We start from the raw sequence: 26,624 nt of genomic DNA, 5'->3' as shown, positions 1-26,624 counted from the left end.
TCAGTCCTGCACATGGGGCTCCAAATATATACCCTACAGCCAACATATGCCCTGTTTTTTTCCCTTGAGTTTTAAGTCTTGCCCTGAAGCCTTTATAGCAGTGTGGAGCATAACTCATTTAAACTTGCAAAGCCCTGTGTTTTTGATGTGCCCTATCCACTTATGATACCAAAAATTATCCTTTAGCTTTTTTTTTTTTTTTTTTTTTTCCTACTGAAACCTTTTATTCTGCATTTGTTGGTGCTTAAGAAAAACAGCTTTGCCCGTAATTCATTGTGCCCTGGACTTATAACACCAACTTGTATTTGGCCAATTAGAAACAAGGCCAAACTGCATTCTTCTTAGGTCTATTCAGTTGATTAATGGCACTTAACTGATTTCTTTCATATAATCTTTAACAAGAACTCGTAAGTTGCATTAATTATGCCCCAAGAGATGAGGGACCGATGGTAATTCAGATGGGCACCTCTGAAAAGATTTGTCAGCTTCCTGTCCCGTTCTAGCCAGATTTTTTGGAAAACCTTAGGGAAAGACTGAAATTCCCCACCAATCTGAGATTGCATGCGAGTTTTTACAACATTAACTGGAAAAAACAAGATTCCCAACATGGCACCCAACAGGCCCCCGCAGATAAAATCATTGACCAAATGAGCACTGTGGGTTGTTGCCGTGGGCAGGTGCTCCTTGATGGGACCTCGAAGGCCAAAAAAAAGGACATTGCTGAATCCGTTACGGAAAAGAACAGGCACCAAGCCTCGATAATACTCTCTAATTCCATGGCATTTCAATGCTTTGAAAGCCTGATAAGTGTTTGTAAATTTGTCATGATGCTTGTGGTCTTGAAGCAATGTTTGAACTCTTTCCAGTGGAGTGAAAATTGCTTCTGTCGTTCCTGCAAGTACTGCGGCCAGGCTACGGGTTGCAAACTCTGGGGTACTGATATGCTTACGGAGAAGGCAAGATAAATCCTCATAGAGACCAAACATAAGTGCCAGTGTAGTCGTCTTCTGCATTAAAGGGGGAAGGATTCCGCGATACAAGTTTCGAAATCCATCCCTCCTCAACTGAAGTACTGCATCCCGGGTTTTGATTCCATACAGCTGTTGGCGAAAGAGGACCTTCTGAATGGGAAATGTGATGGCTATATTGTTGAAAGCCGCACAGCAGCCACACAAGTAATGCCTCATTTCACTAACATTTGCAATATGAGGTGCTATATCTTGCTTTGAAGATGTTAGGATTGGTGGCCTCTTTTCATGAGCTTCTGAATCCATCGTGTTGCTTAAGATCTTCTTCAGGAAGGATTTTTTTAACCTGAAACACCATCTGGGACTGGTGTTTTGGGGGATGGTAGCTTTTTGATAACCTTCTCAATTTCTTCCATTGTTAGGTCTGTTAGGTTCTCTCTTCTGGAGTCAACTTTGATAACTGGATTTCCCATCGCCCCGGGCGCCCGGCTCCACGCCCGGTAGCGACCCGCCTGCAGGCTGGCGAGCTCGCGAGCCCGCGAGCCACCCTAGCTTTTTTTTTTTCTTGAGAAATTTCTTCATTTTCTCATCTTTCAACTTAAATGGGACACCGTTGTTTTTTTTTTTTAACTATTTTCCTTAAATAAGGGGAAAAATGTGGGTTTTAAGTGATAGCCAGAAAAAGCAAAATGTCAAGTTAAATGTTAGCTCTGGATGGTATATGGTTGTCATTTAGAAGCAAGGAAGATTAAAAAAGTGAGACTTTTTTTTTGCCCAAACTCTTCTTATATGTGTTTGAATCTAAATGTTTGAGTTGCTAATTGATAATTCCTGCTATAAACAGGTTTATTTTGTGTGACTGTAACTCCTGAAGTTGAATTACAAATACCAGTGCTTACCAAGCAGCTATATTGTATACAGCACCATGGTGGGCCTTTCAGAAAAAGTGAGCGCTCAGTCTTTAAGGGGCTAGTGGAAGGAAGTATATAAGCCTGGATCTAAATAGTGACCTAAGAACAGCAAAATGGGCTGCAGAGACTCAGAGGATATCAAATAAGAGAGGGACAGGGAATGCTTCTTGGAGGAGATAGCATTTGGGGAGGGCCTTGAAAAAATGGCGTGATTTTGATAGTGGGTAGAGGGATTATTTATAAACAGTGGGAACCATATCAGCAAAGGCAAGGAGGTTGGAAATTATGAGATGTGTCTGGGGAAGAGCAAGTCATTCAGTTTGGTTGAGAGAAGACTTTTTAAATTTAAAAAGCAATGGAAGATCAAATGAAACCATAAGAATGTGGGAGAAAAGAAATAATAGAGATAAAAGCTGAAATTAATGAAATAGAAACCAAACATATACAACAGGGGAATATAAAAGCTGAACACTGATTCTTTGAAGAGATTAACAGATCTCCTGGTCAGAATCATTGAGAAAAATAGAGACAGACAAATAAACAATATCAGGATTGAAAGGGGGCATCACTATCAATCTTACTGACTTTAAAAATATCAGGGGATTTTATTAACAACATTGTGATAATAAAGTTGAAATTTTAGATTAATTCTTTCAAAAATACAACTTATCAAAACTGGATGAGAAGAAACAGAATATCTAGAATATCTGAGTAGTCCTGTATATTAAAGAAAATGTTTCTATGATTTGAAACCTTACCACCAAAAAAATATCTAAAAAACAAACCAAACAAAAAATCCCGTAGTCCCAGATGGCTTCTTCAATGAATTTTACTAGACATTTGAAGAAAAAACTATATCAGTCATACAAAAACTATACCAGAGAATAGAAAAAGAGGAAACACTTCCCATTTTATTTTATGAGGCCAGTATAACCTTGATATCAATACCCAACAAAGCCATTACAAGAAAGGAAAATTACAATCAATCTCTCATAAACATCAGTGCAAAATATTCTAGTGAACTGAATGCAGTGACAGTGACCAAGTTGTGCTTATTCCAGGAAGGCAGGGTTGGACTAATATTTGGATATCAATCAATGTTATTTACCACATTAACAGGATAAAGGAGAAAAATTAATTTCAATGAATGCGGAGAAAGCATTTGATAAATGCAACATTCATTTATGCTAAAAAAAAAAGCTTTTATCAAACTTAGATTAGGAGAGAATTTTAATCTGATAAGAGGTAGCTACAAGAAAGCTACAGCAAGTATCATATTTAATGGTAAAATATATAAAGCTTTCCTTATAATATAAGGAACAAGACAAGAATGCCTGTTACTATCACTTCAACTCAACAATATTCTGGATATCCTAGGTATAAGAATTATAAAGGAAGAAATAAAACCCTTTTATTCACAGGCACCATAATTTTGTGCGTAAAAAATCTCAATGAATCCATATATAAACTACTAGATTAATAAATGAACTTAAACAGCTGGTCAGTATATAAAAATGAATCATCTGCATACCAGTAACAAACAATTATGAAATGAAATTTAGAAAACAATATAATTTAGGATGGTATTAAAAAACCCAAAATATCTAGGAGCAAATCTAACAATGGTAAGCAAGACCTAATTTAAGTAGAAGGTACAAAACATAATTACATATAGAATAACCAAAAACTTGAAACAAATGAAATAGCTATCAACAGTGGAGTGGATAAATAAATAGTGAAATATTCACACAATGAAATGCTATATGGCAATGAGAAGGACCAAGCTATTGCTTCATGTAACAACATAATTGAATAACTCCAAAACAGTGTGGAAAGAAGCCAGACACAAAAGAATACATACAATATGATTCTGTTTATATGTGTTCCAAAAACAGACAAAAGTAATCAATGGTGTTAGATGTCTGGATAGTGGTTAATCTGGAGGAGGAGGAAGGGTGGGGAGGTTGGGAGGGGGCGTGAACGAAGCTTCTGGAGTAGAAGTAATATTCTATTTTATGATATGGTTTGTATGTAATCAGCCGTGTTCACTTTATCATAATTCATCACGCTGAAAACCTGTGATTTGGCTACTTTCCTATGTGTAGTATACTTTAATTACAAAGTTCATTGAAAAATAAAGGAAGAAAAACTCAAAAATAAAAAGACAAATAATGCTATTAAAAATTGGGCAAAGGATTTGAATAGGCATTTCTTCAATGGAAACATGCAAATGGCCAATAAGAACATGAAAAGATGTCCAGTGTGATTTGTCATAAGGGAAATGCAAATCTAAACCACAATTAGATAAAACTTAGCCCCCACTAGGATGGCTAAGATAAAAAGACAGACAATAACAAGTGTTGGGAAGATGTGGAAAAGCTGGACCCTCATATATTGATGGTAGGAATCTAAAATGGTTGAGTCCATTTTTGAAAACTATTTGGCAGTTCTTCAAAATGTTAAATGTAGAGTTACCATATACACCCAAACAAATTGAAAACGTGTACACACAAAAACCTATACACAAATGTTCATATTATAATTGTTAATAATAGTCAAAAACCTAAAGCAACCCAAATGTTCACTATCTTGTATGAATAAACAAAATATGGTATATCTATATAGTGGAATATTATTCAGCAATGAAAAGAAATGAAGGACTGATACATGCTATAACATTGATGAGCCTTGAAAACATGCTAAATGAAAGAAGCCAGTTGTAGAAGGCATCTTATATGATTCCATTTATATGAAATGTCCAGTATAGGCCTATCCATAGAGATAGAAAGTAGATTACTGGTTGCAGGGAGCTAAGGGGAGAGGAGAAAAAGGAGTGACTGCTAATAGGTACAACAATTTGGGGTGATGAAACTATTCTGGAATTAGATCGTGGTGATGGTTGCATAAATCACTGAATTGTACACTTTAAAAAAGTGAATTTTATGGTATATATATTGTATATCAATAAAGCCATTATTAAAAAATGAAGATATTATAAAAGAAAGGGTCAATAACTTTGGTTACTCAAAGATTAAAAAATAAAATGAATTATAGAATAACCAACTAGGAGATGCATTTCTAAGGTGTATAGTAGTTAGAGTCTTAATAGTATATAAAGAGGTTATATTAATCAGTGTGCAATAAAAGCTTGGGGAAAAAAACGTACCAAAATGTTGACACTAATTCTAGAAGGGGAGATTAGAAAGGATTTTTTTCTTCTTTTTCCCCCCTATATTTTTATGTTTTCAGTAGTGTGCATTCATTATATAGGGATGATCAGGAATCATAATTTAGGAAAAACATCAATAAGTTTGTTGAAAGAAAAACCATCTATCAAAAGGCTTAAAGATACACAATTTCTTCTATTCTGGTTTCTTTTGCTGAACTGAAAAGGCTCCAAAGTGGAGAAGGTTATGTTATTTATGGAAATTGAGAATCTGGCCCTGCCACTTAGTGCTTCTCTGAAGTCCAGCTTTCTCTTCTGTGAGATGGAACCATGATACCAGGCTGCGCAGAGTTGCAGTGAGAATTAAAATGGCTTAAGGCACGGGAAAATCCTGGCATACAATAGATGCTCAAGGAATTCTCTGCTCCTCCATCCCTTCCTTTTCAGTCTGAAAATTGAATTTTACCTGTTTAAAAAAAAAAAAATAGAGATGGTACCTTTGAGCAAGGACCACCAGAGAGAAAGAATTTAACAAGCTTACTTCAGAGTCTTAGCTCTGAATACACACACAGTTTGCATGTGGAAAGACTTTAAAAGTGTCTTTGAAATGAGAAACCAGTGGAGAAAAAAATAGCAACTCCCATTAGGCCTGTGGTATAATAAATGACCCAGGGACTTTGTTGGGTCCTTGGCAAGTCACTTGTCCCCTCTGGCTCTCACTATTCTCGTTTGGCAAATGAAGGGATTGAACAAAGTGTCCTGCTTTAAAAATTCTACTGAGTCTGGAGGCTTGGTGACTGGCAATTTGGACTCTCAGAGGGCCTGCCTGGGGAGTCTGAATTGACATGGCATTCTTGCAAAGTTTAAAGCTTTGTTTTGTTTGCTCCATCTTGGCCAGCTCTGCTCAGGCCAGCAGCCCCTGCCCTCTCCCTTGTTGGTGCTCAGGTTCCCAGCTTATTGTTTATTTAGGCATTGCAGTTTCCTTATTGACGTGCGCACCCCGCTCCAGCGGAGTTGAGAAGTCAACCACAGGCCTCAAGTGAACTCCCCCTTCAAGTTTCAGTAATGACAGTGTACTGGCCGTCACATGCCTCATCCCTAAGGCATGGTCCACTTTCCACATCCCTCAGGCCTTGTTGGTGACTTGGGGTGGCCTGAATTCCTCTGCCGCCTGTTGCTTTTTCCATGAGACAAGCTTGTTGAACATAGAAGGATCTGCAGTATGTTTTGGAGATCCTGAGAATGAGGCCCCAAACCAGGGCTGTTGGGGGCTTTGGGGGAGTGTTAAAAGGAATTGGAAGAGCAAGTTCAGGTTGCTGGAAGGCCAGTAAGGAGAACTTCTTCACCTGATCTTTTTCCAAAGAGTGTTGAAGAGAATAGAAGTGTCAGGTGTCCGTCTTTTTATTACTCCCTGAAATGCATTCACAATTTTGCAAAGTAGTATTTCACTGAATTTCTGGGAATTCAAGCATTCTTTGTATTCAAATGTTTGTGAAAGATGACATGGATCCAGCCTTGGGAGGGCAGGCTGCACACACCGAGGGGCTACCCTGTCATCTGGAAGCAGTTTCTGAAATTTCTTCCTCCTTTTCCTCTCGTCCCAACATCTTCACTATTTTCTTTTGACCTTGCTCTGTGACCTTTAAAGGCTAAAAGTACTGTGTGGAAGAAAGGACCAAAAGAGCCCAGCTTCTAGGTGGCTGACTGTCGTTGAGGCCAGTCTGTCCTGAGGTTGTCCTGGGAACAGCAAGGTCACAGTGTGTGGCCTTCTCACTCCTATTCAAGGGAAGGCTATGTGGAGGGAATCATTCCAGTTTATGAAAGGTGTTTAAAAAATGATTAGAGAAGATAATTACTGTGATACAAACAAACACTTCATGAAGTGTTATCATGAAGCAGGCAGTCTTCATGTGGAGAACTGCAAAATGGGGTGGAAGGTAGGAAGCTTTTACAGGATAAGGAAAAGAGAACAAGGAAGAGAAAAATAGAAAGCATCTGATTGGCTGGGGCGGCATAGTCAACCTTGTTTGAGGTGAAAAGGAATAAGGGAATAAGTACCGAGCCCAGAGTTGGTTTAGTGTTTGGGGATTGGCTGACTGGGTATACTGTGTTTCTGGTCTAGTAGAACATTTACAGGGACATGAAAGTTCTAAATTTTGGTTTGTTGATATGGCACCCTCTTGAGCCCAGAAAGTTATTTCAACAAAAGAGAAAATCTTAGGTAAGTTATTTCCCTTTTGTGGATATCCTGACCTATAAAGTGGGTAAAATAAATACTTAATTCATAGGGTTATGGGCAAGATTAAATGAGATTTTCTAGCACGGTGCTTGCCTTAGTAATCAATACACATTAGCTGATGTTGTTATTAATCCATTTTTAATACCAGATTGGAGAAACATTGTTTGCTTCTGTCCTGTGCTATTCCCATCTGTATATTCAGATAATGCAAATGCATTTATATTGTAGCATAAATGGGGAAGAAAATGTAGGCATAAAAAAAATCTTTTGATGTGTTTTTCCCCAGCCCAAGGAACTTGCAAATAGATACAAATTTTTGTGTCACCCTGTCCTTAAAGGGAATGTCTTTAGAGGCCAAGTCACTGTTAGTTAAAACACACACATACACACACACACAAACAACCACAAAAAACTAGTTTGTGATGCACCTAGTCCACAGGTTGGTACTGGAGAGGCTCTGTATTAGGCTGTCTTACAGGCACATGGATATGATTTTGGATTAGCCAGTGCTCCCTTCCTTGCATTGGAAACATAGGAAACTCTCACTATTAATTGCAGCAGCTTTCTATGTAGGGTTGATACTCAACTGAGAGGCATAGGTATAGCTATACTGATTGTTAAAATATTGAAATAGTTCTATGGTTACCCCAAACCCTCAGAGTACCCGTCGCACTCTAGCTCTTACCCTGGGACCCCCCAAATCCAGTAACTAAAGAGTTAACCCTTGTCCGCACAGGGACTTCCCAGACCTGGTTTCTGTGCTCCAGGTGGCATCTATTCTGGTTGGTTCTTGCCCTGTGCAGTACTGTTGTTGAATGACTCAGCAATCACCCCTGACTCTGGGATTTAAAACACTGGGATTCAGTTTCCAATTAAGATAACACAACTCCATTGAAACCGCCCTTATGTCCCCAGTGATATCCTAATTTTTTTTCTTAATCTTTAGTGTCTTCAAACCTTTCTTTGACTCCCTTTTTTTCTTGAAACTTCACTCTCTTATTCTCTGCAAACTTTTTGTGATTTCCATCAATTTTTACCCATCTTTCTTTTGGTGATTCCTCCACTGTTTTTTCTATACTTGATTCTCAACTATATCTGAGAATTCTTTCACCACTAGGCTGATGACTCATCATTTCTACTGTCACAACTTCCATTTTAGCTTTGGTTTTTATTATTAACTTCCCCAAAGCCATCTTATTGCCTTCTTTTTACGAGCTTGTAAATGATTCCCAGTCAGATTCAAGTACAAACTCCTCACTTGATTCTGAAGACTGCTTATCATTCAGCCCCATCTTCCTTTCATTTCCTACTTCACTGCAACTAAAAGTGATCTCTACTTTTTAATCAGTCCTGTCTTACTCTTCTTTGATACATGGTCCATACTTGTTCTGTTATTCCTTCAACTTATATTAATTAAATATTATGTGCTGGACATCACATTGAGTGCTCTTGACTTTGCGTGTATTATTACTTCTGGCTGGAAAACATTTAATTTTCTTGATAATCTTGTTCTTATCTATCTCCATATCCCATATTAGAGTCCTGTGCTTTCTGGAGACTTCTTGACTCTTCTGTGGTGGCCTTACCCATTTCTGACTTGCCTGTGTTCTTATAAAATATTATATCTAACTATATTTTTTGTTATCTTTCACACTGTTTCTTGTGTATTATACTCTTCTGGTTACAAGTGAATGAAACCCTGCTACTGTATTTTGATGTTATGGAGAGTAGATGATTCAGATACAGCTGTATCTAGCTGTTCAAATGATATTATAAGGGCCCCATCATTTAGGCAGATTCTTAATACATGGTATCACAGAAGGCCACAACCAGCCACAGGCCCATATTTTTCTCATCATTCATAATCTCACATAAGGAGAGGTCCTTGATTTTGCGTCAGTCCCCTCAAAGAACTCTGACTGGCCTTGATGGCTTAATGAATTCACCCCTGGATCAGTCAGCGTCCAGAGGATCCATGGTGCTTGCCACTGTGGGTCAGACTAGAAAACCCCACTAAAACCACAGGGAGTTGGGGAGATGTAGTTCCTAAAAGAAAAAGAAGTTGAGCAGATAGACAAAAAAGAAACAGATACTGCCACAGCTGGAAACAGGAAGGAAGGAGAGAGCACGCAGTGTGTGTTAGGTATTACACTGGAAGGTGTGCATGTTGTCACTCATTTAAGTCTCATAACAACCTTAGGTTATAGGATTAGCAAGGTTAGGAACACACGAAGATAAACAGGGTGGACTAAAAATAGAAGCTACTGTCTTTTACATGTGTACCTTACCGAACTGGGGGATGGATAGGGGCTTCTATACTATTGTTGGCTTATAGATGGCAACCCTTTATTCTCTTGAGGGAGTTCCGTGATAGGTACTTTTCATGCATTACAGATCACTTGTAATTTTCATAACATGCTCTTGAGCACGGTCTTATTTCAGGAAAGCTCAGTATCTTGCCCAAAGACATAAAAAACTGATTTGCATCCAGGTTTGTGACTTTCTAAGGGTCAGTTGCATTGTTTTATCTTTAGCTCTTTTTGTTAGACATGAGTCTGTTAACAACAACAACAAATTAATACATGGAGACCAAAACCTCAGAGGTCACATAGTGTCCAGCAAGAACCACTAGAGACATATCTTCTCCCTGTGTGTCATCAGTAGTGTGTATAGAGACAGGACAGCAGGATGCATGCCTGGGGCATGGACTTGATGAAGAATGAGTCAGAAGTAGGCCACTGAGACCATGAAAAGAAACATCAAAACACTGTAATTGGGCTTCCCTGGTGGCACAGTGGTTAAGAATCCGCCTGCCAATGCAGGGGACACGGGTTCGAGCCCTGGTTCGGGAAGATCCCACATGCCGTGGAGCAACAAAGCCCGTGCTCCACAACTACTGAGCCTGCGCTCTAGAGCCCGTGAGCCACAACTACTGAAGCCTGGGCGCCTAGAGCCCATGCTCCGCAACAAAGAGTAGCCCCCGCTCTCTGTAACTAGAGAAAGCCCGCATGCAGCAACGAAGACCCAATGCAGCCAAAAATAAATAAATAAATAAATTTATTTAAAAAAAAACCCCAAAACACCCTAATTGCTTTTAATTTGAACTAGCCCAACCTGATTCTGCGCTTGTACATTTTGCTCTAAAGAATTAGATACCATCTGAATAAACAGACAAACACAAAAACAGCAAGACGAAAAAACAGCATGTCCCATGTCATCTTCTAATCTAGGTCATCATCTTTTTATAGTTTGATAAAGGCCCAAGAAGAAGAGTTTTTGGTTTTTTGTTTTTCCTCCTAATGTGCCTTAGGCCCAAGTTGACTTCTTTGTGGAGCGCTTAACTTGGGCTCACATAACCACGGTGAATTCCACACAGTAAATCCTTCCAAAGGCAAGGCATTACTCAGATAGCTGGACCAAAGACTGCTCAGTTATGTTTGCAACTACAACTAGATGATTTTTAAAAGTGAAGCCTTCAAGAGCCTCTGTGGTATCCAGTAATAATAGTCTAGAATTTTATTCTAAATAAAGTGTAATATAATTATGTAGGGATGTTTCCTGAACATTAGATCACGTCTTCTCTTTAAACCAATTGGCCCTAAGTTTGTTGATTAATGTCCGTAGACCGATATGTGATCACACCGAGTTCCATGCTCTGTAAAAAAATGCTTGTATTTTCTTTCTTGGCCTGATATTAAAATGAAACCAGTAATTCTTCCTGTATTTGAAAGGAAAGCACATTGTGACACTCAGCAGTAACATAATTGTTACTTTTTGTGACTAAATGATACTGCTTTTTTTGATATTCCACTCAGTCACCATTTCAGTGTCCACAGTTCCTAGAGAGGAATTGAAAACTGTTTCTTGCTGTTTAAGGGGAACATAAGGTTTGGCAAACACAAAAAGGGTAGTAAAGGCATCTTCACTGGCAAAGTTTCTCCAGAGAGTTTACTCCTAGGGTTGCTGTACACTTATGCCAAGTTGGATAGCTCTTGAGAGTAGCTTCATGTTTTTCTAAATGTACTTGGCCAGTAAAGTTGTCCTAGTCTCTTTTGCACTGATCAGTCTTGTCCCTTGTATATGTTGGACACCTAAAGTCATTTAGAACACCCAAGTCACCTGAGGACCTTATGAAAGTGGAGATTCAGATTCAGTAGTTGGCTGAGTCGTGGCCTGAGATACTGCATTTCTAAAAAGCTCTCAGGTGATGTCAGTGCTGCTGTCTGTGGACCACACTTTGCATAACAAGGATCTAGACTGTGCTCCATGGTAGAGAGGTATGCCCATGAATCTTGTTCATACCTACCTGGTATCTCACACACCTGGCAAGGTGAGCGGTACCCAATAGATGCTCAGTATATATTTATTGAATGAATGAGAGAACTTCCTGTATCTAAATTTATTATCAACTATAGCAGACATGTCATAGAAAAATCCAGAGATTATTAAAAAAAAAAAAAAAAGATAAAAGCAGAGATAAAATAAACTTATTTTAGTCTTTCCACCTGACCTTCATCCTCATTGCTGTAATCCCTGCACTCGTTGGCTTGCTAATATTCATGGCTGATTCCAGAATCAGCAAGCTGGGCCCATTGGGTAGATGGTTGCTAGGGGTTCGATTCCAGTGATTTATTGTTTGCCCATCAGATACCTATTTTGCATCTTTTGGATGATGGATATAAAATAGTCTTGGGTATGAATCTTTAAGTAGGAGTTATAATCTGGATGTATAAAATGAAGTATTATTACAAGTATTATTTTATGAATATATGGAAAGGAGTAACTTAAAGAGATACTCAATTCAGATATTTTTTCTTACTCATGGGGAATGAAGCAAACACACTTAAGTTGTTATTTCCCCCCCCCCGAAACTTTTTTCCCCACATTCTTGCAATCTTTAACCAAAATATGTTAATATTATAAAAGCAAAACAACTTCATGCTTTTCCTATCTCAAGACTATTTGAAGAATGTCACCTGAGACATGGAGTGCTGAATCAGGGAGCATGGGAGTCTGTGTCCGTTCTTTTATTGCTCTGGGCTCAGAGCAGGCTCTCAGTAAATGACTTGAGTGACAGAAGCTGACAAGGTGATCTGGATATTTAAGCCCTCAATTATTTTAAATTGGGGGTAATCATGGCAAGTTTTCTCTTGAAGAATCCAAATCATTGTTTTGACTCTTCACTTTAGTATATAATCCCGAGCTTAACATCATTAAAGTTCTATTTTTTTTTCCCCAAGAATTGACTTCTAGAGGAATAATACTGGAAAAAATCAGAGTAAATAGAATACTTTACTGTAGGACTTCCCAGAGTGATTAATGCTAATATGCATTGGGAATCCCCAGTAATCATTTCTCAAACTTATTTGACCCTGCAAGTCCCTTTTCACAGAGCATTTGGGTTCTGTGGACTTTGGGAAAAGCTGTTTTATGTTGTATTTCACTTACCCCATCTCTAAGGAAGGCCTACAGTTATCTGCTTTGAGAGCTTGCTTATTTGTGAAGCACAATCTAGATGAGTATTTGAAGATCACTACATAACTTATTTTAGAATACCTGTTAGAAATAACATTTAAAGATATTCTGATGAAGATTCTTTGGCGATTGGGAATAAAATGTTGCTCTGCCTTCTAAAACTCCACTTTTCAGGGTGTTACAGCATATGTCTTAAGTTTTTTTACTCTCTATTCTGGACCAGTGCTTGAGTTATTGAGCATGTGCATTTAGTATCTATTTTGAAAGGCAACATCCGTGTACAACATTGAGCCATATCAGGACTTGTGAGATAGTTTCCTTCTGTAGTCCTCCTTAAATATATGTTTTTAGTCATTTATCTTAGTTTTAGAGGTTTTAAAAAAAGAAAAAGATAAAATTTATTCTCCCTGAATTCCTCAGACTGAAGCGGTAGAGAAGGTGTGACCATGGCAGTCATTTTCTTTGCCTTTATTTTTCATGCTTATATTTCCTCATGTCTTTCTCTGGTTCAGCATTTTGAATATCTTCTTGGGCAGAATCAATAGATCATCTAATATGTCTGTGTATTTTGCATCTCTTCTCCTCCCTAGATCTTACTGATATTCTCCCATCGTCTTTTCTCTATGCTTATGATTTTAGGTACGAGTTCTTGAAATTGACTTCTTATTGTAAGAACAGAAATATAAATAAGGACAGAAGAAATAGATCCTTATTAAAGTGACTTCCACAATACCCATTTTTTTTTTTTTCATCTTCTTTTTTCTTTCCTTTTTTTTTTTTTTTTTTTTTTTTTTGGTATTTTGGGACATCTGTGGCTAAAGGAAAATAAGTTTGGGAGGAAATACAAAGGCTGGTTAATTTAAGAAAATTAGTAAAAGTTAAAATATTATTTTTAAAATGTGTTTCACCATTTGGTGAAATTTTAACTCGGATATGTATAGGTCAATAGGATTTTCTATGTTTCTAACTCCATTCTGATCTTTCTTCAGCAGTATGTAATTTTTAGAAGTTCAGTGAAAAGCTCCTTTTTAACCCATTTAGAAGTTGGCAGTTGTGGTCATTGCTAACGTAAAGCCTTAGAAATTGACTGAGAGGAAAGCCGAGGGTTTCTTTTCCCGTTGCCTACACGATTGAGACCTGAAATTTTAACAAACGCTATCAAGAATTTAAGGTGTGAAATATGGGACTACAAAGCGTATTGCAGTACACAACATATTTATACATGTATATATACATACGTATATACATGTAAATATAGTTACTTTAGACTTGAATCTGAAATCTCAGGAGATTTTGGCCGCTGGATCACCGTGGGCAACTGCCTGCACAAGACCACCGTGCTGGCGGACACCACCTGCCTCTTCACCCCGCTGGCGCTGCCCCTGGATTACTCCCACTATATCTCCCTGCCCACGGGCATGCTGAGCCTGGCCTGCTGCACCCTCTACGGCATCTTCTGGCACTTCGACCCCTGCTGCAAGTACCTGGTGGAGTACGACACCTACAGACTGTCCCGGCTGCCCCTGCGCACACTCACCTCCTCCTCCCGGGTGGTGCTGGTCCTGAAGGACGACTTGCACAGAAAGAGACGGCACAACGCGATAGCACTGGCGGCCCTGGTGTACTATGTAAAGAAGATTTACGAGCTCTGCGCTGTATGATCGGGGCGGAGTAGGGGGAGCAGGCAGCCCGGCCCGCGAGGTGGCATAGCACCCATGCTGCTCTGTGAGGCAGCGGAGCCCGGGTAGGCATCTGGCTTCACGTTTGTTATTTTAAAGAAATAACAGATCACAAGTGTACCAGGGTTTTTTTTTTAGCTCATCACACTAAGATGTGGATTTCCGTAACCCACGGGGGCCTGAGGCTGTGGAAGTCCGACCAGGCAGCAGGATGTGATGGAAGCAATGCTACAGAGGGGATGTGAACGCGCCTGGTTGGGGGCGGGGGGTATCGTTAAGTATGTTGTTTACCTGTACCATCCAGAGCCAACCAGAAGCTATTGACCATTAAAATTATGAGAATTTCAAAAAAAAAAGGAAAGGAATGTTGGCCCTTTCACCCTTAATTTACAGTTAACTCTTGTAAAGATTGCACTTAGATATTTGTAAATGCTGAAAGATTGTATCTCAATAAAGAGGGGAAATCTATATTATATTGATTAGTTTTAATAGAGATCTATCTTTTACTATGTTTTAAAGAAATCATGTAGTCTTAAGGCCTTCTTGGGGATAAATAAAATTGTTACTAGTGGGTAGATTGGAGTGATGTGATTGGGGTGGGCATCATAATTATCTATGTGGCTTTTCAAGTTTTCTATAATGAGCATGTCAATTTTATAGTCAGAAAAAATCTTGATTTAAAATGACATTTATTTATGAAGGCTCTTATGAACTTCTGGAAGTTTTTTTTTTTTTTTTCCTCATAGCCTTCTCATTATTGCTGCTCTTTTTATCTACAGTTATCACAGCTTAGAACTCAAATGAGTCACTAAGGAAGACTCCCTACATTCGTCAGCTTGGCCTGCTATAACAAAATACCACAGACTGGGTGGTTTAAAAAACAGAAATTTATTTTCTCACAGTTCTGTAGGCTGGAAGTCTGAGATCAGGGTGGCAAAATGGTTGGATTCCTGTGAGAGCTCTATTCCTGGCTTGCAGATGACTACCTTCTTGCTGTGTTCTCACATGGCAGAGAGAGAGAACAAGCTCTCTGGTATCTCTTCTTATGAGGGTGCTAATCCCATCATGAGGGCTCCATTTTCATGACCCCATCTAATCCTGATTACCTCCCAAAGGCCTCATCTCCAAATATAATCACATTAGGGGTTAGTGCTTCAACATATAAATTTTGGAGGCACGTTGACATTCAGTCCATAACATTCTCCTCGCTCAAATTGTCAGTATACAAGATTTCCAGATATGCAGCTAAAATAGGAAAGGACTGGCCGGCGATGCATAAAAACATGATAGTTATCACTGGATGGTAGAAATAGGGGAGATTTTTCTCCATTTACTGTGAATTTAAAGTATATTATTATACTTTTATAACCGAAAAAAATACAATAAATATTATTTTTAAAGTAAAATGAAATACTACAGAATGTAACATTCCATAATAGTCTTGCAAATTTCAGAATTGTTTTCTTTCATCTTCCTGGGGGTTTTCCTGAGAATTAATAAAAGTGTCTTCAGCACTTAGAGCACCCAGATATGGGCACACAGTGGAGCTCGATAAGCAGCTGTTGCTGCTTCTCACTTTTTCTCTTTTAACAGTGGTGGCGATGTCAATGATAATAATAATGATTATCATGTTGCCACAGGAAACATGCCATTGGGCATATAATATAGGAAAATAAAATAGAAAATAGCCACAAAATCAGGACAGACATATTTGTTGAAAAGCTTTTTCTATGAGTTGTTATAAATAGAATGCCCCATTCATTGTCTTTACTTCTGGAACTCTTTAGTCTTTTAGATTCTAAAAAATGAATTGGTAAAAAAAAAATGCATTGGTGCCTCATTTTTTATTAAATTTCAATTACAAATGTAATATAAGCTCCTTGAATCTGCACAATAAAATGTCAGGTAGATGGTGACAGTCAGGAAACTTGAAGTCAAACTTTCAGTGTGTTTCATTCCAAGGACTGATTTGAGTCTAATACCTGAGGTTTGAAGAAATGTTTTTTTCCTCTATAAGAGTTCTCTCTTCTCTACTTTCTAATGCATCATTTCTTATTACGCTCTATCTTGTGTTTGGAGTCTGTCATTTCCTTTTTAAAAAAAATTCTCTACGGTTTTTCCTCAATTAATCCCACATTTCAGTGTAATATTTCTAGTTTTTTAACTCTGTAAATCAGTGGGTTAGAAATGCCCTTCAAGGTAGTAATGCTTTTTGTCACGCAGTCAGCTGACTGCTTGCCAAATAAATCATGATGTGATATATTATTTCCAGTTGCTATAAATTTTCAATATTTAGTGTATCAGTCATACTAAGTCTGATTCAGTTATTTAATTTCACTTATGTCTGTATTTTAGATGAGAATCCTTTTCCCCATTAGTAGATTTTAATTTCCTTCTCTTTCACAGTCAAATTCCAAGCATGCCTTATAAAACCAGCCACAGAATACACACATGAACAAACCGTTTTTGTATTTGCAAGTAGACTCAAAAATATACACTGGTAAACTATATCTGAAATTACAAATTCGTCTATTTAAATGACGTTTTTGTTTTCTAATACTTTAGATCACTTTTATCACTATTGCTTTGGTAATTTGATTCCCAGATATGAGACAAACATATCTAGGTAACTCTCTGTATTGTATTGACATATGCTGTTTATTAGGAGCTTAAAAAAATCTCACAAGTGATCTTCAGAAGTGAAAAAAATAAATTGTTCTGAATTCAGGGCTATGTCTACACCATGATTAATGTATTACTACTGAAACTGCTTTCTGAAATTCTGTTTTGATAATATTAAAAAAACAATTTTCTTTCTCTTTTCTTTTTTCTTTTTTTTTTTTTTTACCAACAGGACACAAAAATCGCTTCATTGGAGCGAAACATAAGGGATCTTGAGGATGAGATCCAGATGTTAAAAGCCAATGGTGTGCTGAACACTGAGGACCGCGAAGAAGAGATAAAACAAATAGAGGTTTACAAAAGTCACTCCAAGTTCATGAAAACCAAGGTATGGTCCACAATTATAAACTTTTATATTCTTAGTGTGACTGGAAAGTTATGGTTTAAATACATGCTTTCCCCAAATACCCACATAATCTGCTTTATGTGATATATGAAATATATGGACAATAAAGAAGAATGAAGAAGATTTTTAGTTCAGAAGCATGGATTCCAGAAAGAAACCAGGGAAAGCTTTTGGTAGAATTTCTACTTACTGAGGGGTTCAGGATTTCCTAATGAGTTGTTTGGTGTCCCTCTTTCATGGAAGTTAACATTTATTTTTAATAGTCCTCTCTCTTCCAAATTTTTTCAGTTTTCATAAGTTTGCTATTTTTAAAAATTTCAATCATTGACCAATTTTTGGCCCATCCCTGGAAGGTGATTGTCTTCAAAGTTGTTGATCTTGGAAGCCAGTTTAACTGATTTCAATGGTATGAAGACATTTTGGTTTTAATGTAGTATTTAAGACAGAACTGATTTTGAGTCCCAATGCTGAAATTATTCAACCTCTGTAATCCTCAGTTTCTTCATCCATGAAATATGGATAAGAAAAAGAGAATACCTTCATTGTTGGGTTGCTTTGACAATTCCAGGAGATTATGCATTTAAAGCACTTAGTCCTTTGAGTGATCTCTAAAACGCATTCAATAAATGTCAGGCATTGTTGTTGAGAGTGTTACTGTTACCTGTTGGTGTGGAATATTTATGAAATATTGTTAGAGTAATCTGTTCCATTATTTTATATCAGTATTGCCAGTTTTAAAGAATTTGGCTTGTATTTTTCAAAATGAAACCTTAGATTGCAAATGGACCAATCATCTGAAAATCTATTATTTTTATATATGCATAATTATTAAATTTATGAACAGCCTAATAGGCCTTTTGAGACTTTGAGATGCTTTTATTTATTCCTCTATTTAAGCTATTTTCTTTCTGAAGACAATAATCACACCAGTTAAAAATTTTTTTTTCTTATTTTTTCTACCACTTGCTCTTAAATACCCCTGTTCTTGTTCTAGGTTTTACTACTGTTTGTTGCTTTATAAAATACTACAGAGTTAAGAGTGATGCAGACTTCTGTGAGAAAGCAGTGGGAGTTGAGAGGAAAAATGCTTAAATGATGGTTACGATTTTTATCGGTTGTGAAATACATGCATAGTCATTGCAGAGAGTTTTCAAAATTATAGAGCGGAAATAACATCTAGCGTCTGCTTCACTGTGTGTGTTTGTATGTGTGTGTGTGTGTGTTTGTATGTGTGTGTGTGTGTGTTTCTCTAGGAAAAAAAACAAAAACAAAAACTATGCTTACTTCTGCCAGCTTCCATCTGTAAGTTGAAGTTGAGATTGTGACTAAAAGTTTATATCAAGGAGCAGAGATAAGAAGAATGTCCAGTGTATTTGAATATAACCCCTTCCTTTCAGGGATGGCCACAAAATGGAGAACGGGTTTCCCTGCTCAGTCCTCCCTTCTGCTTTCTTTATTGCAGTCCTTCCCTCATAGAGAGTTGAGCTGACGTGCAGCAAGCACAGTAGTAGGGTGGCCTGCAGACAATGACCAGATCACTCTAGGAATGAAGACCAGATGCACAGATATGAGTGAACGCATGAAGTTTGGGGGAAATTATTGTTTTGGCTGAAACTTTTCCTCCCCACCCTGTCCTGTCATTCAGCAGTGGGAGATAGTTCAAGCCACTTCTACAACTGAAAAGGCAATGAAATTTGTTAACTCTGCCCCTCACCATAGATTGTGCTCAGGTGAATAAAACATGTATATGGTCTTCAGCAAGCAAGTCATGACCTTTATTAGCCCATAGTCTTCTCAATCCTTGAGCTAGTTTTAACGTTTAATGGTTAGTTACTTTCAAGGGTTCCCAAAGTGGTTAGGTCAGAAGGATGTTTGAGGAGAGAAATAGAGTTAGGTGAAAAGAGTGCAAGCTGAAGACTAAAGCAGACTCTGGCAAATCTCTAGCCTGCCCTTTAGCCCCATGGCCTTGAGGAGTGACTTAAGTCACTCAGCCACATTTTCCTCTTCTGTAAAGTGGGGGCAACAATGTAAATCTTAGAGGGTGACTCAAAGTGTTAAATGAAATAATGTAGTTAAAGCACCTGGCTCAAAAAAGTAGCTAATAACAATATCCATTATTATTGAAGACATATAACCAAATATAATAATAATTATTATAATAATACTAATATAAATGTTATATTTAACTTGACTAACAGGGAAAAAATGGATTTCTAAGAAATATAAATAAAAATGATTTCTTATAATATCATGCAGATATCCCTTATAGACTGATAAGAACATTACCTAAAAAGTACTAGTAAGAGTTAGTTTTTAATATTTTCTCCATTGAAAGAATGTTTTTATTGGATTGAGCTGTAACATTTATTGCTTATACCTCGTATCATTACTTCAGTTGCTTTTTTTTCTTACCTTTCCTACTTTTGAGAGGGTAGTGTGATTCCTTATTTAAGCCTGGGTATGGTTGAGCAAGTCTATTAAGACGTAGTTATTGCTAAGCATTTAGTCCTGAGTGCTTGTGTTTTGTGCTTTGTGAGATCCCTTAGGCTGTGTGAACTGATTCTAGTCGGGTAAATAATTTATCATGGAACTTGTTAAATTTTAGAGGCATAGACTGATATCCTCTAAAATTGGATTGCTCTCATAGTTCATGGTCCATTGTAGCCTATTTGGATAACTTTTCTACAAAGCTTATAGGAATATGTTGCTTGTCAACATCATCACACATATCCGAGGAGTTAATTTTTACAATAGTTGGTTACACACATTGACAAGAAAACTGTTTAGTGTCACCATTGGAGTCTCTTGAATTCTTTTGTTTGTTCAGAGTTATATGGATAAAGCTTTCAATATTGGATTTTGAGCTCTGTGGTCCCCAAAGGGGCACTAAAAGTGGTGCACGTTTAAAGTATTTCCCATTTCCCAATACTGACCACTTAGTTGGGAAGGTAAGAAATGTACTCAAAATACTACCCTGAAGATTTGATGGGAGGAGAGTCCATTTCTGGCTGGAGTAATGCAAGTTGTGTAAGTTTAGTGTTAGCGTTTTTTTTGTCTAAATAATCAGATTGGTAAGACTACATTGACAGGTCTGGTGAAGAATGCAAACTCAAATCAATGTCTGAGCAAACCTAGAAGGATAAGTGAAAATACCATTCCACCCCCAACTCCACACAGATAAGGAAGTAGGAAGAACTTAAGTCTATATGAAATGATAGGCTTTTCCAAAAGAGAAAAGAAATACTAGATTTAAATTGCAAAAATCTAGAGGCTCTAAAACATACACGGGAAATGGAAATGTAGTTGTTAAACTCATTGGGTTTACTGAAGCAGTGATAGAAATGGAAATCATAAGGTGACTTTGTATCCTGTCTGGCAGAAAATGCTAGGTTTGAGGCAGGGACAGTTGACTTTAGAAACTGTTGTTTTAATAGTTCGTAAAGACTCGAAGGGTCATGGTAGATGAACGTTTCAGAAATTCTTATGAAATGCTGCACAAGAAGGGCAGTGGAACTCTTTGGAAACCAAACCTGAATTTGCAGCTAAATATTGTTACTTCTTCTTGCTGCTTGTAGTGAATACGTAGAAAGCTTTTGAGTGCCCCAGAGAACTTTTCTTTCACCAGGTCCTTTGGAGAGGCACCTTCAGGCTGATCACTGTTTATAAAGGTGCCAGGCTTGGAGGTGCTCTTTAATCTGAGCATTTCTTTAATAGAGGTCTAAATGTTTTCTATCATGATTACTTGGAAGCTTATTATTTTTTTAAATTGAAAAAAGGTTTAAAAATTCAACCTAATCATAAAAAATAGCTCCTATAATATCTATGTTCTCATTTGCTTATATTTTTGAAGTTTTAGCTGAAAATTATTTTTATGACCCATTGGTGATAAAATTGACTCAGCATTTGATTCCTCTTCATTAACAGGGCATGATCTCAATCAATCTCAATCTCAATATGCAACTATTTGCTCCAAAGAGATAATAAAGGCAGCTAATAATAATAATTCTTATGTACAGACTCATTTTCAGAAATAGAAATAAGTTGAAATAGATAATTTTAAATGTTTCAATGAAAATTTGACATGGAAACAATGTTGTGGTATGAAAAGGGAGTGCTGCTTGCATTAATTATTAAAATGAATAAAGAATGTAGCTGGAGGGAAAGAAAGTATTTTAAGTAGCATGTGAAATGGCATGCGCCTCCAGTTTGATGTTGAGCAGATGGCTGGGACTGGTAGGTCCTCTTGAAAGCTTTGTGATTAAATTAAGTAGCAGTGAAGACCTAAATTGCTTTTATAAATATGACATCATAGAATAAACATGACATAACATTTTTGGAATAGTGGAAGGTGAATTGCAAAAAATGTAAAAACAGAGTTTGGAATCTCAGCTTGTGCAAAGGCAGGGATACCAGACATAGTCAGCCAGGATTGAAATCCGTGCATCTTGCAAGCCCTTTGGCACATGCACGTTGTCCCTGAGCACTGAGACTCTGGGAGACCTTCCTAGCTGTGCAACTCTCCCCTGTTCGAAACTCCAGTTTCTACCCCCTACTCCCAAGGCATAGAGGAATCAGACTGTGAGGGCAAAATCTAAGAGGCAGTGGAAAGCATGAGTTACCTTCAGGAGCACTGTTAAGACTTTAAGAATGGAATGTACCATATAAATAATTGTTCTTCTAGTAGGGAAAGAGTGATGGCATCCCCTGTTCTATACAAGGCTTTGTTCCTAGTTTCACACAGTTTTCATCTACTGATCCCAGTACTTCTACATTAGCCACTCCCTCTGTTTTCAGAGTTTGCCAAAGATGCCACTCTGCTGTCTTAGATCTCCCCCTTTATTGTGAATATGTAACACATTTTCTTATTAACCTCTGATGGATTACAAACCTCACAACCCAAACTGCATGATAATAAGCATATCACTTTCTAGACATGAGGGCCATATCTGCAGTGAAAAAGAAGCTGTTTTCTTTGGCAAAGTAGTTTTTTCAGGGTGTAAGTTGTGTCACAGGCATAAGTGGTGGAGGAATTTTCAGACGAGATGAAGTGTGCCTGATGTCCACATGGACTTCATATAAACCATGTGATGTAATTCCGATAGGCTTTTCTTCTTGCCATCACGGAGACAGACCTTCCCCAGCCTCAGTTCTCATGTGTGTTAGATTGCGTCACTTTCCATTTTTATTGAGTTTATGGTTATAAAAGAAGCCAAAGGCATATTTTTATGGAAGAATATTTTTTACCCTGTAACTATGTTCCCCTTAGAAAAGCCTTTTTCTGTTATTGTCTGCATAAAATATTTATTTAAAATTTACCTCATGGTAGTGATAGTCTGAAAGCTATTTAAAGCAACTGCCTATTCAATATTTATAGACTGAGATAATTTTATCATTATCAATCTATTTTTATTGAATGAAGTAGGTGTATATAGACCCTGCCATGTCGTCCTTCCTATTAAATACCATTCCATTGATGTTAATTTCATTCAAATTCCTCTCTCAGTACCCTACTCCCACATGAAGTTTCTACTCTGATAATTTGTAGAAGTTAGCACAAAACAGGTTTGTTTGTTTGTTTGTTTTTACTATAAACATCATCTTTGTTAAGGCATGTAGAGTTGAAAGTTTTTTTAGCTTTATTTTCAGATAAATCAGTTTCATATGTGGAATCAACTATATACTGTGCTGTCAACTATAACTGCATATGATCCGGGGCTATACCCCCTGAGAAGAGTGCTGACCACAACAGATTTCATTTATATTATAATTTTCTGTAATCCTAATCCTGATTTTCCCTCATTTTATTTATATTCTGTTCTTGTGTGAGAGAGATAAAGAGAGGGGTGAGGAGAGGACTTATTTTGTTCTAGCTAAAAATCATAGATTCATGATTTGTTAAATTATAAAGAAATAATGTTATTTCATGGATTGCACAGACCTGAGCTGTGCCACCACCTGGTCACACATACCCAAAGCATGTTGGTAATCTATCACAATTCTTTTTCAGTGAACCTTTTAGCATACTCAGAATCCTTCTCAAGACTGACTTCTGGCCAGCCATTACCAAACCTGTAGATTTGGCAAGCAAGATGAAACCTATTTGTCCCCCGATCTAGTCTGATTTCTCCCTGCAAATGGGATTCCATATCAATCTTTCTAGTAAATGCTGCACCCTGAAAACTTCTGAAGATGAGGGGTCTCAGTTCTTTTTAAGCATGCCACTCTGTTCATGCTCAGTAGTTATTGTCAGTAGCTTGCTTCTTATTTAGCTAGTTTTAGTTGTTGAAAACAAAAATGCTGGATCAAATAGAGTTTAAAAACATACAATTTAAAATGTACTTATGAACTTTCAAGTTAGAAAGAATCTGAAGGGCCAAAATTAAGCCAAGGCAGGAGGCTGGAGTGATAAGTAGAGCACTGATTCTGTCTCCTTGTTGGCATTTGCTAGACAGGTGAACTTGAACTTTAGTTTTCGCAGTCACAGGGACACTAAAGGAAAGTGACAGAAGCCTGAGTCTGCTCAAGATGGGGAGTCAAATAGGAATCCCACTACCACATAAAGCTGGGATCCCAGACAGCTGTACTCTTAGTGCAGGGATAAAGTAAAAATAAACTCCCCACTCTATTCTCCTCCCACCTAGACTAAGGGGTTCCAGGGAAAATTATTTATTTATCTATTTTAAAACTTTGAGCCAAGAGAAAGGTGAAAAAACTAGCTTTGAGAATCCATAACCACAGCTGGCTCTTACACAGATGTGCAGTGTGAGGTGATCCAAAAACTTTTAAGTATCGAATTTAGTTTAAAGGGGCCTTTGCTTGGTTGTGCCCCAGGTATTGGCAGAGACAAATGCTCTAAGGACCACATATTCACCTTAGACCTCAGTGGTTTTCTCCAGATAAAGTTCCAAAACATATGAGTAAAAAATTTTAAAAAATTACAAAACCTGCAAGAAAGCAAGCCACCATAAGTGAAAGCCAGTAGAAAGAATAAACAGCAGAACCAGAAAGCAAGGAGTTCAGAAATTGAAATTTTAAGGCAAACACTGTGAAATAAATATGTTTAATATGTTTAAAATATAAAAGGAGTTGAAAATATGAATAAAGGGCAAGACCAAGCAAATTTAAAAAGAACCAAATAAAATGTCTAGAAATGGGAAAATATAAAAATGGAAATTTAGAAGTTTGATAAATAGGTTTAACTGCGGAGTGGTCATAGCAGAAGAGAAATTTAATAAACTAGAAAACAGGGCAGAAGAAATTAAATAAAAGATAAAAAGATGAAATACATGAAAGATAAGATACATAGAAGATAGAATAAGAAGCTGTAGCACAAGTCTAATCTGAATTCTCCAGAGAAAGAGAGATGGAGTGTAGGGACAGTCACTATTCAGAAGCCATATTTGAAGAGATGAAAGCTGAGAATTTTCCAAAACTGATGACAGGTATCAGTCCACAAATTCAGGAATTTCAAAATACCCCAAATAGGATATAAATAAAATGAAATCTATTTGCATAAAAATAAAGCCATAAAATCTTAGAGGCAAAGAAAAAGTCTTAAAAAGCAGAACATTTGTCCAAAGGAGGTATATGAATGGCTAATAAGTGTATGAAAAGATGTTTGATAGCATCTTAATCATTAGAGAAATCAAAACCATAACGAGATGCCACTTCATGCTCACTGGAATGGTGATAAGTAAAAAGACAGATAATAACAAGTGTTGGTGAGAGTATGAAGAAATTCGAACCCTTGTGTTGCTAGTGGGGATACAAAATGGTATAGTCACTTTGGAAATCAGTTCAGAAATTCTTCAAAAAGCTAAGCATATAGTTACCATGTGGCCTAGCAATTCCACACCTATGTTTATACCCAAGAGAAATAAAAACATATGCCTCCACAGACTTGCACATGAATGTTCTTACCAGCATTATTCATAATAGCCAAAACATGGAAACAACCTAAGTGTCCACCATGTGATGAATGGATAGAAACAATATGGCATCTTCATACAGTGAAATATATTCAGCCATAAAAAACAATGAAGTACTGATACTTGGTACAACATGGATGAACCTTGAAATGTGCTATGTGAAAAAAGCCAGTCACAAAGTACATATATTGTGAGAGTCCATTTATATGAAATTCCCAGAAAGGGCCAATCCATAGAGACAAAGTAGATTATTGGTTGCCTAGGACTTGGGCATAGGGGGTGAGGAAAGGAGAGTGACTTCTAATAATTACAAAGTTTCATATTGAGATGATGAAAAGGTTCTAAAATTTGCTTATGATGGCTGCACAATTTTGTAAATATACTAAAAACAATCACCTGTATGCTTTAAGCAGGTGAATTGTATGGCATATAAATTATATTTCAATAAAGCTGTTAAAAAAGGCAACTAGTGGAAAAAAGCCCCATTACCTTTAAAGAAATGAATTTGGAGTGAGAGCTTGACTTCTTAATAGCTTCTGTTAGGCAGAAGGGGGAATAATATGCTCAATGTGCTGAGAGAACATATCTCTTAACCTAGAAAATTACTTTTAATAGTCAGCAACAATATTCATAAAAAAAGAGTAAAGTTGAGATATTTTTAGACCAAAATTGAGTTTGCCACCAAAGGAAATTTTAACGGATGCATTTCAGGCACAAGGAGATTCCTAAAGGAATATCTGAGATGAAAGAATGAATAATGAACAAAGATAGTGACAAATGTGGGGGTAAATCTAAACAAACATGGACTGTAAAAAAAAAATGATGAGTGAAAAAACAGGAAAGAGCTAAAATATATGATGACAATAATGTGAATGTCAAGATGATGGTGACTGGACTTAAAGTGTCTCAAGATCCTTATATTATTCAGAAAGAAGATAAGCGTAGATTGACTTTAGACTTAGATAAATGTAAGCCTGCTGTGATTTCTAGGGTAATATCCTAACAGTTAGAAATAAATAAAACAAACACATTAAATAAGTATAAAAATATAACTTTTAAAAGAGTAGAGGCAAAAAAATAGAATGAGAAAAAAAGTCATTCAAAACAAAGCAAGAAAGAAAAGAGAAGAAATAGAAATGGTAGCATATATAGAAAACACAAAGATGGTTGAAATAAATTCACATGTATCCACAATGATAATGAATGCTCCGCTAATTTTATAAGATAGGA

The 26,624-nt window shown here is 37.1% G+C and overlaps 3 protein-coding genes across 6 annotated transcripts in view; 2 read left to right on the top strand and 1 right to left on the bottom strand.

Moving 5' to 3' along the window:
* The window catches only part of ERC2 (ELKS/RAB6-interacting/CAST family member 2), a 962,898-nt gene that overhangs the window by 290,799 nt on the left and 645,475 nt on the right, over nt 1–26,624 (top strand). For all 4 annotated transcript variants that reach the window (XM_036870128.1, XM_036870127.1, XM_036870130.1 and 1 more), the window contains exon 5: nt 17,293–17,448. In XM_036870128.1, the coding sequence (XP_036726023.1) occupies nt 17,293–17,448 (156 nt within the window). The remainder of the gene's footprint in view (nt 1–17,292; nt 17,449–26,624) is intronic.
* On the bottom strand, nt 194–1,510 carry LOC118904211 (solute carrier family 25 member 51). The gene has a single exon (XM_036870131.1). The coding sequence runs from the start codon at nt 1,272–1,274 to the stop codon at nt 384–386; it is 891 nt and encodes a 296-aa protein (XP_036726026.1). The 5' UTR covers nt 1,275–1,510; the 3' UTR covers nt 194–383.
* On the top strand, nt 11,570–14,420 carry LOC118903461 (transmembrane protein 11, mitochondrial-like). Its single transcript, XM_036868586.1, has 2 exons — nt 11,570–11,621; nt 14,047–14,420. The coding sequence occupies exons 1-2, from the start codon at nt 11,570–11,572 to the stop codon at nt 14,418–14,420; spliced, it is 426 nt and encodes a 141-aa protein (XP_036724481.1).

This window comes from Balaenoptera musculus, chromosome 11 (genome assembly GCF_009873245.2).
Source record: "Balaenoptera musculus isolate JJ_BM4_2016_0621 chromosome 11, mBalMus1.pri.v3, whole genome shotgun sequence".
NCBI lineage: Eukaryota > Metazoa > Chordata > Mammalia > Artiodactyla > Balaenopteridae > Balaenoptera > Balaenoptera musculus.
This window is presented reverse-complemented; position numbering and strand designations above follow the sequence as displayed.

Bases quoted from the DNA above. Each gene is read 5' to 3' on its own strand.
- LOC118904211 (XM_036870131.1), bottom strand. From the start codon at position 1,274: ATGGATTCAGAAGCTCATGAAAAGAGGCCACCAATCCTAACATCTTCA.
- LOC118903461 (XM_036868586.1), top strand. From the start codon at position 11,570: ATGAATCTTGTTCATACCTACCTGGTATCTCACACACCTGGCAAGGTG. The intron at 11,622-14,046 runs GTACCCAATAGA...CTGAAATCTCAG, and splicing joins CACACCTGGCAAGGTGAGCG to GAGATTTTGGCCGCTGGATC.